At 39.3% G+C, this 16,579-nt stretch overlaps 1 protein-coding gene across 12 annotated transcripts in view; it reads right to left on the bottom strand.

The window, feature by feature from the left end:
* pros (homeobox protein prospero) overlaps positions 1-16,579 on the bottom strand; it is a 2,108,934-nt gene that overhangs the window by 98,126 nt on the left and 1,994,229 nt on the right. For 10 of the 12 annotated variants that reach the window (XM_076213859.1, XM_076213864.1, XM_076213858.1 and 7 more), the window contains one exon: positions 2,734-2,772. The exons of the other annotated variants lie outside the window; for them this stretch is intronic. In XM_076213859.1, coding sequence (XP_076069974.1) covers positions 2,734-2,772 — 39 coding nt within the window. The remainder of the gene's footprint in view (positions 1-2,733; positions 2,773-16,579) is intronic. 12 annotated transcript variants of the gene reach the window in all.

Below are 16,579 nucleotides of genomic sequence, written 5' to 3'. Positions count from 1 at the left end.
GTAGGACCTCGGGACGCGGAGATAATTTTGTCGAAGCGAAGGCATTGTCTCTCTCTATTGAAAAAAAAAACCTCTTGGAGATCAGATAAAGGACCGAAACGCATTCGTGTCACCCTGTGTTGCAATGCAACATGAGACAACAGCTCACGAATGAGTCTGCAACAAGGATATCGATGAGGTGATAGGGCGTTGAAAAGATGGAAGAGGGGTGGGGGGAGGATTGTCGTTTGAAAGAGAGAAGAAAGGAGGAAAGGGACAATAAAGTGACAGGAGAATCATGGGAAATTGAAGGAATGTATATGTTGAAAGGGTTGGAGAGTGAAGATATATAAGGTAGAAAAAAATACAAATCAAGATAATTATTGTGATAATGTAAAAACTATGAGATAGTAAGAATAGGTTATCACTGCTCTGTGGAATGGGTAATGATTCGAATACAAAAGCACAGAAAGACACTTGGGAGTAATGATAATGAGAAATTTGTCACCAGAAATACACATTAAAGGATTATAAACGCACACACATGCACACACACACACACACACTCACACACACATACACAGGTGCAAAGTACTGGAAATGAGTAGAAATACAAAAGCACAGAAAGACACTTGGGAGTAACGATTATGAGAAATTTGTCACCAGAAATACACATTAAAGGATTATAAACGCACACACACACACACACACACACACACACACACACACACACACACACACACACACGCACACACACACACAGGTGCAAAGTACTGGAAATGAGTTGCAAAACACAGAATTATCGCCAATGTACCCCAAACGTTCACTTATTGGAAAACAACAGAGAAGTAGTACGGATAATGACAGTTCGGATATGGGATGGGTTGTTGTACTCGCTACTCAATGAGTAAGAGGAGCACCTGATCATAGACACGACTAAGGGCTGAAATAATTTCAGTATCGCTGCGCTGCGAGTCGTTACTCCAACTCTCGGGGGCGGGGAGTTGGGTGTGTGCGTGCGTGTAAGGTAACAGCATTACCCATAGATCAGTCATATATGAGCCCTGAGCTCTCTTCCTAGAAGGAAATAGCTGTCGATCACATGTCCAACACGTGATCCAAGACCATGGTGAATTACACACACAAACACAATACTTGTACACTGTAGATGTGGTTCCAATACTCAATTTCTTCATGGAAGACGCAATCGATACGTCCCACGGTGATTCATTTGTGCAGTATTGGGAAAGGGTCCTACTTTATTACCCTGCCATCTTATCAGCGTCTTATCGTGCTCAGTGGAAGGCCTGTGGCTACGCGTTGCCGCTTAGGTTCTGATAATACTTGAGTTGTGGTCAGGATATATTTCGAGGTTGCGATAGACAAATTATGTAAAATTCCGGGACGAGGTGTTCTAACGAGGCTCATTGTCTTTTGTAAACTTGTACTCGGGTAGGGCGTGTGGTTAGCGGTGTTGTTCTGTTCTCATTACCTTGGTGCAATGACTCTCTTAACATGCTTTCTTTTTTATCAGTTAATTAATTGTTTAATCAATTTCTCTATCTATTAGTTTTAATTTTTGTATAATTTTTTCAATTATTTGTTATTTATTCATTTACATATTTATCTGTTTATCTATCTATATATTCATAAATTTATTTATCTACCTATTTATCTATTTAGTTATCCATCTATTCATTTACTAATTTACTTATTTTTATCCAGATGGGAGGGACATCGTTGTTAAGGTGGTCAGGTTCCGTAAGATCCGTCGACTACTTTAGCTCATGCAGAAATTCAGACACACACACACACACACACACACACACACACACACACACACACACACACACACACACACACACACACACACACACGCACACACACAATTGTAAGGGGGAAAAAGCCTTGGTATATGTATATATATATATATATATATATATATATATATATATATATATATATATATATATACACACGTAAGTGGATTAGAATTATTCTGTTACAAGGTATATTGACTTCCCATTTCATTTCAGTATATCATTGACTGGAAATCTGCAGCCTCACAGCGGCTGGCAACAGTTCTCAGGCCCTCCCATAGATCCCTCTGAGAAGAAACGTTGGGTTATTGTCTGCATTTTATAAGTGTGGAACTGTTATCATTTAATCCGCTGAGAGTAGTATGAGGGGAGCAGTTGTCGGTTGTCAGCTCTCTTTATGTGAAAGGATGAATCAAATGCAAAGTTGATGGAGAGAAAAGGAGAGAGAGAGAGAGGGAGATAGAGAGAGAGAATGAGAGAGATCGCTTGGGTCTGGTCGGAAGACCGAATGTCAGCCCATCGGAGCTCCACCTCTCATATTCTGTCTGGAGATCTCACATCTTTTCTTCTCTTCGTTTGGTGAAACCGCGGAAATACAGATGGACATTTGATCCTCCCACCAAAGAGTGGGATTCTGTCCTCAGCCGAGGATATAAGTAGAAATAAACCTAAAGAGAACCTCAATGTTTTGAAGAGTCTTTTCCCTCCTTCTGCCATTTACTTGGTTTCTTGTGGAAACAATTCCCTGAGGAATGAGAGACTTCTTACAGGTTTATTAAGAATGTGTGGAGGCAGCTAGAAAGGAATAACGATTAACAGACATGAGACATGAATATAATTATGAGCTTTACAGCGAAAGTCATGGGAACACGGAATTACAGACACAGACAGACAGACAGACAGACAACACTGTAAAACCCAAAAGTATACTTACGCGCTCTCCATCGGGTAGGCTGTTGAAAATGGCACACACCTGTAAAAAAAAAAGAACAGAAACATAAGTATCGATATAAAAAATAAATTAAAAAAATGTGGAAGAGGTTGGAGAAAAGAAGAAATGTAACAGTAAACGGTCAAAATGTCATATAAGATAAGGAAAACTGTTACAGTGAAAGGAATAGAAACAGGAGGTGAAGGTAATGATAAATATATTATCATAAAACTATCCATGAGTTTTTTTATTCTTTTAAGGATTTTACCGTTATGTCAGCCTATTCTATTCAGTTTAGTTGGGAAACATCTGGACAATGATGAGTTGAAAAAAAAATTCTTGACGGCACTATTTTGCTTCCTGATTACCCAGGACAACAAAACAATAGATTATGATCACACGATCATTTTTATAACAGAAAAAGCATAGATGACCTATGCTAAATCTTACATACATACATACATATACCAAGGCTTTTTCCCCCTTCCAAGGGAGGTAGCCAAAAAGGCAATGTACAAACAATGTACAAAACACACTGGCAAATAAAGTCCGGTCACACACACACACACACACACACAAAAAAAAAAAAAAAAAGGAAAGCAGACGAAATGAGACTGAAATCTGCATCAGGTGGAACGGGTGGTGGATCACTGTCATCATCCACTATCGTCGGGTAGGTGGAAGAGCTCGGTCGTCGGGTCATGACGTGTGCGCGGACACGCAGGTCGAGACCAAAGCCGACGTTCTTAGCCCATCTCAAGAGATCCTCTACGAAGTGGCATACTTCGTGAAATAATGTTTTTTTTCTTTTTCTAGGCAATGCTAAGGAAGATTATTCAACTATCTCGTATGCGGACTGGAGGGTTGTTGATGATGATGATGATGATGATGATGATGATGATGATGATGATGATGATGATGATGATGATGATGATGATGATGATGATGATGATGATGATGATGATGATGAAGATGATGATGATGATGATGATGATGATGATGATGATGATGATGATGATGATGATGATGATGATGATGATGATGATGATGATGATGATGATGATGATGATGATGATGATGATGATGATGATGAATTATTAATATTATTATTATTATTACTATTATTATTACTATTATTATCATTATAATTTTTTTTTTTTTTTTTTTTTTTGTGAAATGTCACTACCACGGGCTTTGTTTGAGTCCGTATGGTGGGTGTTTATGGGAGAAATACCTTGCAGAGACAAAGTGGGATATTTTAGCTTGGGTTTAAATAAGAAGACTCGGAGAGCTTTACTCAGAGTCTCCTCCTACACCACTCCCCCCCTCCCCTTTCCCCTACCTTCGTCTGAATAAAATAGTTTGTTTTTACCCAGGACAATAAACCATAACATGGAAAACGTTACTGAAAAGGTTAAAGTCCTTTTACACGTCACATACAGCTGGAATGTAAACTTTATCTGTTCTTAATGAGTCATCCTTTACTCTTAAAGACGAAAGTGAAACTTCTTGTAATTGTACGAGTATTGCCAGTGATAATTAAGAGAAGTGCGCATACGAATTGTTGAGGGATGCGCACGGGTACACGACATCGAGCCTAACGCGCATGCGCAAGCGGCTCACGCAAGCGCAGGAGCTGTCGCCCGTGTCTGCGAAGTCTGCAAGCCAGGCTGACTTCTCAAAACATGGTAATTACCTTCGTATTAAGGTCACGCTCCAGCTACACGCTGATTTCGAAATGCGCTCGTTCACACCGATGAAGAACGCAATATAGATTTTACCACAAAAGCCGTACGATTTCCTTCAGAGGAAATGTCGACCATCAGCTATGCATGTAGGGGGGGGGGAGGAGGGGGGGGTCAGAACCACAACCCGTCAAGATCAGTTCAAGCTCCTCTCAGGAATGATATTATGTGACATTTGAAAAAAGGAGAAAACTATATATATATGTATGTATATATGTATGTATGCTAAAAAGAAACACTGGTAACTTGTGTTCAATTTTGCAATAGTGACCACTGAAAAAGGGAATCTAAACGAAGCAAAGCGCTTTCGTATATTACGTCCAGTGCAAAGTATTGGGTGTAATATACGAAAGCGCTTTGTTCCTTTAGTTTTTCTTCCCGGTGGATACTCTTGGATACATACACACACACACACACACACACACACACACACACACACACACACACACACACACACACACACACACACACACACACACACACACACACACACACACACACACACACACACACACATATATCGGTATGTTTATATGTAGTGAGGTAAGTCAGTAATGTTTTCTACATTTGCACCCAGTAATAGGACATGACAGGATGTACTATGTACACACCTGTCTCCCTAATGTGCAATTGCAGCGTACTGAGATTGATTTTCTCTTTGCTGCTGCATGTATTAATCACATCACCTTTGCAGATGCTCTCAAGGACCTGTTGCTCTCTGTTTATGATCTGCTGTTGACTGTATGACTTATGACACCAGCAAGGCTATTGTGAAGGCGAAAACCAATGAAACAGATTAATGAACAAATAAATAGATGAATAACAAAATTAATAGATGAATAGCTGAATAAATTAATTAATTAACATCTCCAACAGCATATCGGTCTTTAGTTACGAGGAAAATGACGGGAAAGAACATTTTCAACTCGTTCTGCCTGAGAGGTCGGGTTTAGGGGTTGGGGTTCGGGTGGGGTGGGTGAGGGGTTTGGGAGCTTCTTTTGGGTGTTAGAGGGAGGGATTTATTCTCTATGCTGAATAAAATCGCTTCCCGGCAGCCAGAAGAAATGTACAAATAATCAATAGTAGTAGTGAGAGATTACTACCGGATTGTATGAATAATTATAGAATATCGACATCGTTACCACTAACATTGATATATGCAAAGTTATAAACAAGCACAATGAATATAACATAGAAGAAGAAGAAGAAGAAGAAGAAGAAGAAGAGGAAGAGGAAGAGGAAGAAGAAGAAGAAGAAGAAGAAGAAGAAGAAGAAGAAGAAGAAGAAGAAGAAGAAGAAGAAGAAGAAGAAGAAGAAGAAGAAGAAGAAGAAGAAGAAGAAGAAGAAGAAGAAGAAGAAGAAGAAGAAGAAGAAGAAGAAGAAGAAGAAGAAGAAGAAGAAGAATGCAAAAAGAAAATGACTCCATGGTCTCTGGATATAACTGTGAATACATTGATAGATCAGTTATTTGTTGTATAAACAGCTGAACAAATAAACAGGAGAATACGCAAATAAAGAAGTGATTAATCAGACTGACAGATATATAAGTAAATAGTTAACAAAGTAAATAATTAAGCAAATAAAGGGAAAATAATTAAATAAATAAATAAGATAATAAATGAATAAGTATAGAAATAGGAAATAAGTAGATGAATAAATAGATAAGTAAATAATAGATAAATGAATAAACAAATAAATAGATGAATAAATAAATTAATACATGAATAAACAATTAAAGATAAATGATAGATTAGATGAACGATTGAATAAACAAACAGATGAATAGATAAATGAATAGATAATCAAATAAACTAATAGAAAATGATAAAAATGTAAAGAGATGAACAAATGCAGAACAATGTATATCTTCAAAGAGTTATCTTTTTGACAACGTTTCGATCTATACCTTGCTCTATCTATAGTCTAATCTTGGTCCTTTCAAGGGAGCCAGGAGCTGCTCAGTCACAAGCGTCTGTCGAACTCGGAGATGCCCTCTCGAAACCAATTGCACTGCATTTCTATGTACCAAAAGGCTTCTTCTTCTTCCTTAAATGGGAGGCAGCCAGTCAAGGCATACACCCTCCCCATACGCATCCCACATCCATCCATCATCCGATTGTTTCCTTTTTATCTCAGCTTTTGGTGAAGGCCATTCCCTGCCCCCCCCCACCACCCACCAACTGCCTGGGTCACAAACAATGCAGGAAGACACAGCACATGCACAGCAAGGCCCGGGAGCCTAAGCTGGTTTAACCCCACCAGTCCAATTACTACGATGTATTCCTACACGATGTATTCCTACACGATGTATTCCTACACGATGTATTCCCCCCCAAAAAAAAAAGACAAAAAAAAAAGACATAGAAACCACTCCCACCCATTTCATTTTCACTCCCCTCCACCCTCCCTCTTATCTTGGCACCTCCTGGATGACGGGTCATCCCTGCACCCTGTCCACTGCCCTGGGTCAGAAGCAGTGTCGCAAGACACAGCACATCCACAGGAAGGACGCTGTGCTGTGTCTTGCGACACTGCTTCTAACCCAGACTGCAAGAAGAAACATGAAGTAGCATGGAGGAGGTGTCGTCAGCCCCCAAGGAAGACGAATCAGACTATAACGGGGAGATTGATTGATGTGTTGCGAATGCAGTGTGATCTGACGCACGCAACACATTGCCACTGATGCGAACACGCTTCGATCACAAGCAACACAACCTCAGAATCTGTTATCGATCATATACAATCTGTGAATCATAATGCCTCGTTTCATAATGAAAATAGGGAGCATTAAGATTCCGATCTACGAAATATTCACTTTTTAGTATAAGTAAGTTAGACGATCTGTAAATTACCAGACACGCAATATGTCACTTGATCCAATTCAGATTATATTTATCATGTAGCTGAAAAATAAATACAATCATCAGTAAATGTAACTGAACAACCGTATGGCATATTGATATATTATCGTTTAATAAAGCGTAGTATGAATATAAGAATGAAGGAGACTGCAAGAGACCATGAGGCCTACACTAGTAGGTGAAAGCCCCGGCAACAGTGGAGATCACAGAAAAAAGGAAAAGAAAGAAGTAAATGGGGAGAGAGACAGAAAAAAAATAGAAAAAAGGAAAAGAGAAAGGAAGAGAGGAAGAGAGAAAGAAAAAGGGAATGAAAGAAAGAAAAGAGAAAGAGAAGGAGAAGAAAGAAAAAGAAAGGAAGAGAGAAAGACAAAAAAAAAAGGGGGGGAGAAAGAAAGAAAGAGAAAAAGAAAGAGAAAAGAAGAGAGTATTAAAGAAATAAATCAGAAATCTTTACACTTGGATACATTACAGCGTAAACGTCGCTTACGAGACTTCCATAAGTCCGAAATACAAAAAAATTATATGAGCACCTTAAGTAAACTATCTTTTTCACATCCATTATCCTAGATTTTTTCATAACCCCTCCCCCAAAAACAAAACAAAAACTGCATGTGTTACTTAAATGGACTTCCATTTTCATATCCATGATCTTACGCAATTAAGGATATTTTCAGAAATGTGTTAGAATATCCCATGTAATGCCAGTGGATTTTCATTCAGCCTTCAAAACATCTATAATTGGATTGTATCTGTTTATTACCGGAAACCTAATGCCTTACGGTGACCGGCAACTATCTTCTAGCTCTTAGGGAAGTAAAGTTGCATTGTTGTCCGTGTTGTGTGAGCGATTACTTTGTCTCCGGGAAGGCAGAGGAGTGCAACCGCTAGTTGTTTATTCTCTTTGTGTGAAAAGGTGGTAAAGAGCCTACGTTAGGAGGCTCAAAGCTGCGGCTCAAAGCTGTCACCTTTGCTCTATACGCTTCTTGGACTGTTGGGGGCAGGTAACAGTCTCTGCTGGAAATCGGAGAGAAGTGCGGGATTTCAACCCACAACTAAGCGGATGCGAGACCAGCACGATTCCGATTACGCCACCAGTGCACAGAGCATGGTGGGAAAACAGTAACACTTAGGTCGGATCAGATCTTGGGACCGTTCCTCAGACCGATTACGAGTCCTTGGTGATGCTCTTTCGAATTGAGGTGAGGGTGTTGATGGGCTTTGGAGGTGAATACCGTGATGGTGCTGGTGGTGGGGGGACCGGAGGATCACCTCAGAGAACCAACCCGTCGTCGTCGGTTTTCGGAACCAACCGGTTTGTTCTGACGCAACAAAGGTAGACGTGTCTCTGAGGCAGAGGATCTCTCCTGGCGCCAGAAATTTTTGGCATCCCCGCAGCAGACCGACGGTTTATTGAGCTGACCGGTTTACCTTGACGCTACAGAGATAGACATGTCTTTGTAGCAGAGGATCTCCTATCCTTGGCACCAGAAATCTCTGGCGCCAGAAATTCCTGGCATCCCTGCTGCGCGTTCCTGATGTCGCAAAAAAGATGTCGTCTCAGACGTGCGACGAGTGAAAGTCTGGGCGTCGGCGGCGCTGGGCTAACCGAGGCGGCAAAGGCATTGATAATGACGACATTCCACCCAGAAATCACAGAGAAGCACGCCAAGCCGACAGTCATCGTAATCATCGACCTAAAAACTGAACTGGCGCTCATCAGTACAGATTTCAATAGCGAAATGGCAGCCAGGTTCAAACGACCACACCACATCAGGCACTCACTGATGCTCCTTTCGACTATGATATCGCACAATCTTACTTATTCTTTAATAGAGATGCGGTACAAATCACACCCATGTGTATGACCGCGAAAGAATGCTTTGAGTAATGCTGACTCAAAGGATAAGCATTCGATGAATGAATACACAGGTCATCCCTTTTGGTTGCTTAGATAAGGCACTCCAGAAGCTTTGTCAGAAGAAGTCTATTCCTGACTGCTCACGGAGACGTCGAAGGGATGGATGGGCGAACGCGAGAATTACTTTCAAACGCGCAGACGTGGGAAAGTTGAAACCATGGATTACCCAACACGAACCGAATCTACGAATGCTTGGAGCCTCGGTAGCAATAGTAACAAAGCATAACTAGGAAATACCCAGAAAGTTATTATGACAAAGACATAAGGATTGCCCTATATACTTACAAAGCCTAACCTGGGGCGAGCTACATTAGAGGAGAAGTGGGTGAAGGATGGCATGATGGTATTACACTCATACCCAATCAATCAATAAATCAGCCATCTTGGGTCCACTACTGAACAAAGGCCTCTTTCATAGCATTCCATGACGCACCTTTCCAAGGGAGGAGAAACTCATAATCAACAAAGACTGCATTCAGTGGACAGCAAGTACAAAGTGGAGGCTTGGAGAGAAAGTGCTTAAGAAAATGACTTTATATATATATATATATATATATATATATATATATATATATATATATATATATATATATATATATATATATATACATATATATATATATACATATATATATATATATGTGTATATATATATATATATATATATATATATATATATACACAGTATATATATTTGTGTGTGTGTGTTTACGGTGTTCTATCCTGTGTCCGTAAGATATCGCGCAATCCATCACCAAAGCGCATGATACGATAATATCGTACCAACGCAGTTCCATGATATGATGTAGGTCTGCACAGACCTGCAGCAGGTGAATTGCCATACTGAACGGACATTTTTTTTAGAATGTCATTGTATATTTTTATTCTTTCCCGGAACGTGGCAGGAAAAAAGTAGATGGTAAAATACTCTATAATTTGTCATGCCGACTAGCACTGAAAAAAGTAATTAAAAAGATAAAAATGAATAAATGAATAAAGATAAACAAACGAAAAAATAAACACACCAATTGTGTGTGTGTACAATTCACCATAGTCTTGGATCACGTGTTGGACTCGTGTTCGACAGCTACTACCCTCGCGGATGAGAGCTCAGAGCTCATGTATGACCGATCTATGGGTAATGCTGTGACCTGACACACACACACACACACACACACACACACACACACACACACACACACACACAACTCGGTGGCGCGGTTGATAGAGTACTGGAATGCCACTACGGAGGTGCGGCAGTACCTGGTTCGAATCCTGCCCAGGGCCGAAATTATTTCGGTATCGCTGCGCTTCGGGTCGTTACTCCGACTCTCGTGGGCGGGGAGTTGGGGTGTGTGTGCGTGTAAGGTCACAGCATTACCCATAGATCGGTCATACGAGCTCTGAGCTCTCTTCCAGGAGGGAAATAGCTGTCGATCACGAGTCTAGAACTTGATCCAAAGACCAAGGTGAATACACACACACACACACACACACACACACACACACACACACACACGCACACACACACACGCACACACACACACGCACACACAACTCCCCGCCCACGAGAGTTGGAGTAACGGTTCACAGCGTAGCGATACTGAAATTACTTCAGCCCTGGGCGGGATTCGAAATCGGACCGATGGGTAAGCAGTTGCGAACTCTACCACTGTGCTCTGTAGTGTGTGTGTGTGTGTGTGTGTGTGTGTGTGTGTGTGTGTGTGTGTGTGTGTGTGTGTGTGTGTGTGTGTGTGTGTGTGTGTGTTTGTGTGTATGGGCGTGTGTATCGACATACACACCATTATTACACTTGTATGCATATCATATTGTATCTTATTTTCCATTCTGAGCTACACACAATACATTTCTTTGTTATAAATGAAAAGATAAAATTTTTTATCTACCCATATTTCTATCCATCTTTCTATCTAATTCTGTCTCTCTTTTTGCAACTAAGTTAAGCATTCTGATTCCAGCAGATAGCTGAGTCAGGATTGGAAAGCGCACAGAAAACTCGAGAATTCAGTGACTACTGTGACTGCAATTGAACACTGCCAACTGTGTCGCGAGAAAAGGAATTTCCATGTATGAATTTTGTTCAGTAGGGTAATTCATACCCTTGAGCACACGCGCGCACACACACGCGCACACACACACACACACACACACACACACACACACACACACACACACACACACACACATACACACACACACACACACACACAAACATACATAATTGGTATTTATCTATTTTATTTTATCTAATTATTTTTTATTCATTAATTTTCTAACATTTCACTTTCAGTACTTGCCACAATGATAAGCTAAAAAGTATCTGGACATCGACTTTTTTCCTGTCACATTACAGTGAAGATAAAAATATATGACATTAAAAATATAATAGAATGAAATAAAATAAGATAGATGAATAAGTAAAAAGATAAATTGATAAGCGAATAAATAAAAGATAAATAAATAAATAAATGAATAAATAAAATAAAATAAAACCCTTGAACGTTCAGTATGGCGATTCACTTGTTGCAGGTCTATGCAAACCTACATCATGTCATGGAACTGCGTTGGTACGATATTATCGTATCATGTGCTCTGGTGATGGAGTGCGCGATATCTTGCGGACACAAGATGGAACACCAACTCCATTAGGCTAATTCTCTCCACCAGGGGACTTCCTGCAATATCTGGCGTGATGACCTCCCCTATCTCGTGTCTCCTTACTGTCTCCTCCTTTTCTGTTTGTATTCATCACTATTTATATTTACAGTATATATATATATATATATATATATATATATATATCACACACACACACACACACACACACACACACACACACACACACATATATATATATATATATATATATACATAATATATACATACATACATACATACATATATATATATAATTATATATATATATATACACATATATATATATATAATTATATATATATATATACACATATATATATATCATATATTCATTATACACATCTTTATATGAACACATATCTAACTATATATAAATGTATATATATATATATATATATGTATATTATACACATGTTTATATAAACGTTCGTATGGGGTAATCAGATACCGTTTCTTTATCTCCATTATCCAACTTCGTTTTGAATAATTCATATTACCTGGATTACATCTATCTTATTTCACAATTTGATATATTCAGTAAGAAATTACTCTATGAGTCCTCACTTTAACCTGGTTTCAAGTCTTCCCATTTCACCTCTCTACAATCAAAGTCGCCGATTGGAGTTATGTTATCAGCTTTTTCATATGATTCCTTCTAGTTTCTTGGCTTTGTTTCCTGTCAGGTCTTTCTACTCTGCTTCATTTCATATTTCTGTTTTTAGATGGATGTTTCTCGTTTTCATTTTCTCGGCCATTCCATCTCTCATTTTCATTTCTTCGCCATTAATGCTTCTTTTTACTGCTCTCATCATTCTACCTCCCATTTTTTCTATTCTCTTTTTCCTCCATATATTTATATGTATGTGCGTTTGTGTATATGTGTGTATGTGTTTGCCGTGTGTATGTGTGTGTGCGATAAATATACTTAATATACAGTTTTTGTCTTTTATTTTTTTCTTTTGTCTTGTTCGCTCTCTCTTTCACGCTCTCTCCTTCACTTTCATGGAATGTGCATTCCAGATTTATTATTACAAAGTTTCTTCTTCTGATTTACGAAGAAGAAGAAGAAGAAGAAGAAGAAGAAGAAGAAGAAGAAGAAGAAGAAGAAGAAGAAGAAGAAGAAGAAGAAGAAGAAGAAGAAGAAGAAGAAGAAGAAGAAGAAGAAGAAGAAGAAGAAGAAGAAGAAGAAGAAGAAGAAGAAGAAGAAGAAGAAGAAGAAGAAGAAGAAGAAGAAGAAGAAGAAGAAGAAGAAGAAGAAGAAGATCTATTTTCTTATGTCTTGATAGCTTTCCATATTTCTCCCTCCTCTACATTCCTTTTTTACCTCCATCTTTCGCCTGATCTGCCTACGCTGCTCTTTTCGTTCTACTTTGTTAATTAAAATCTCTATCGGTCCTCCCTCTCCTCCTCTTCCTGCTCCTCCTTCCTTCCCGGTTCCCCACCACGTAATTGTGCGCAGATCGCGACGAAATTCCTCACTACCTTTAAGAAAAAGAAAAAGAAAAAGAAAAAATCTCAATTTAATCTTTCCCTTTCAAAGAGACAGGGCCAAAGTAATTGGTCCTGTGAAACCTTGACTGAACTAACTTTCCTGCAGCAGCAAGGTGAGGGGGGAGGGGAGGGGAGCTACCACAAGAGACGCTAAGACCTTAAAAAGAGAACCTAAGTACTTAAAAGAGAGAAACCATTGAAGGAACGACCTCGCGAAAAAGGTCCTCTAAACCTCTCAAAGTCCCTTTGTGTATTTTTGGTTCTTGTACCATGTTTAAGGAAGACACGGGCGAGGTGCAGGACAAATCGGGGTGACCCAGTTGACATACCCCGAGGCTGTCTTGCGAAACCAGGGAAGTTGGAAATGAAGGTTTTGGGTGTGAAAAGGTGTAAAGGATACATTTAAGAAAAGGGAAATTAGGGGAAGGTTAGAAACGTGGGGCAAATGGAATGAGAGGAGAAGAAGGAAAAGAGAGGAGAGCGGAAAGGGCAGAGGTGGGATAGATGTGGGGAGCCGAGAGTAGAGAGAGAAGAAAAGGGGAAAAGGAGAATGGAGAGTGAAGTCATTGCTGACATATTGTGGGTAATTTTTCTCCTCATCCCCATAACATCCTCACACAAATTCCTCTCCATCCTCCCACAGGTTCCTCTCCATCCTCCCACATGTTCCTCTTCTTCCTCACACATGTTTCTTTCCTTCCTCACACAGGTTCTCCTTCCTCACACAACTTCCTCTCCTTCTTCACATAGGTTCCTCTTCTTCCCCACATAGGCTCGTCTCTCTCATCACACAGGTTCCTCTCCTTCCTCACACAGGTTCCTCTCCTTCCTCACACAGGTTCTTCTCCTTCCTCACACAGGTTCTTCTCCTTCCTCACACAGGTTCTCCTTCCTCACACAGGTTCCCCTCCTTCCTCAAACAGGTCCATCTCCTTCCTCAAACAGGTTCCTCTCCTTCCTCACACAGGTCCCTCTCCTTCCTCACACAGATCCTTCTCCTTCCTCACACAGGTTCTTCTTCTTTCTCACGTATGTTCCTTTCTTATATAGAGTTCTCTCCTTTCTAACATGGGTTTCTCTCCTTTCTCACATAACTTTTTCCCTTTTCTCACACAGGTTTCTCTCCTTCCTCACATAGGTTTCTCTCCTTCCTCACATAGGTTTCTCCCCTTTCTCACTCAGGCTCCTCTTCTTCCTCACGCATATTCCCCTCCGTGGCCCCATCCCCTGATTTTACTTGTGAACCTCTTATATAAAGACGTTTCTTTGTCCAGTCATTTGTTTCTTTTTTGATTGTATACATTTTTCTGTAATATTTTCCTCACATCCATTAATTCTACTCAACACCACAAAGCACATTATTTCATCTATTTTTTATCTATTCATTCATTTATTTATATTTTTGTTTGTTGGCTTATCTACAGATTTATTGATTTACTTATTTATCTATTCACTTATCTATTTGTTCGTTTATTAATGTATTCAAGCATTCATTTATTCATATATCTATTCATTGATTTATCGATCTATTCATTTATGTATTTATTTATTCATTTATTTATTCTTTGCTCTTGATGATGCCAGACACTTATGGAAGGCAGCCACTCCATTCGTGGTGGCCCTGATCCCGATCAGTCAACAACAGGAGTCTCCACTCTGCAGGATAAAACGTATTAACCACCTCCTGACGAAGGGACCGTCGTTAGTATGAATTAAATCGCCTGGCGGTAAGAGGAGTACAAAGGAAAAGGACGAAAGCCTAGGGCCCACTGAAACTAATTTGTCATGCAAGAATTGTTAAAAAAATAAAAAAATAGATAAATAAAATAGAATAAGAATAAAATAAAAATAATAATGAAATTAGGTAGACGTTGTATTAAAATGCATTAAGCATTTATTCAGTAATAAATAATCATATTCTATTAAAAATGTATATACACACACACACACACACACACACACACACACACACACACATATATATATATATATATATATATATATATATATATACATATACACACATATACAGTATATTGGATACTGAGGCATGCCAGGTTTCTATATATTTGGTGACCCCCTGCTGAGTTTGGCCAAGGATCATCAGTTAAGTAAATCCGGACTTAGCCAAAGGGTATATAAAGGGGTCACAGGGAAAGGTTGTAGCCTCTTTGTTGTCGAGTTTAAGGAGAAGAGTACCACGGACTTGAATTAAGTAGTCTAACGGTGGTTAGGATGAAGGAAAGAGTGCCCAGTCAGTATGGAAGGGCGTAGATGGATATGGATTTGGGGTAGACAGATTAAAAAATAATAATTTTCTAATTTTCTTTACAACTTCAATTTTTTTCCAATCTTAAGAAATCATTGATAACTTCCTATTATCTCCCATTCTTCTTAGTGAGATTTTGATCAAATACAAGTATATACAGTACATACACACACATACACACACACACTCGCACACACACACAAGTACACACACACACATGCTCAAAGATTAATTTTCTAGTAATTTTGGTGAGATGTAGAGGCATAGCAGCAATAGGAAAATATCGACACGGAAGCTCATCATCCATGATGAGACACACATACACAGAAGAACATCCCTTACTCCGTTCAAATACGGGGTAAAGCATAGGAAGTTTTCCAAAACAAAACCTGTCAAGCGAGTCACTGTAGTGGAAGAGTTGATTAATATATCACTCAATCCATTAGCACGATTCCCGTCCGTCAACTGTAAAAAAAAAACTTGCTATTATATTGATGTTCTCTTTTCTGAACGAGAATGACTGGAATTTTATAGAAAGTATGGCTGCAGTCGTACGTGCGACTTTATTCAGCTGAGGTGAACCCCACCTCTCCGCCCTTTGGGGATTACATCGATACACATCTAACTTCATCTTACATCTAGATTGTGTTGCATTTTCTAAACCTCTCCATTAGATCCCCTAGTCCTCGCCCCTCGTTCTCCTATTCATTCCCCCCACACCCCTCGACCCCCACATTGTATTGCAAAGTCACCTATTAGAAGTCAGTTTTTAAAATATTAATTAAAAAAAATCAGACCGCGAGGGAGAAGGGCTTAATTGGTGTATTGGAATCATTATTGATGAAGAAATATCCAAAACAAAAGAAGCTAAACAGGAAACAAAAAT

The sequence above is a fragment of the Oratosquilla oratoria genome, chromosome 32 (assembly GCF_046742065.1).
Source record: "Oratosquilla oratoria isolate Oo_2021 chromosome 32, ASM4674206v1, whole genome shotgun sequence".
Taxonomy (NCBI): Eukaryota; Metazoa; Arthropoda; class Malacostraca; order Stomatopoda; family Squillidae; genus Oratosquilla; species Oratosquilla oratoria.
This window is presented reverse-complemented; position numbering and strand designations above follow the sequence as displayed.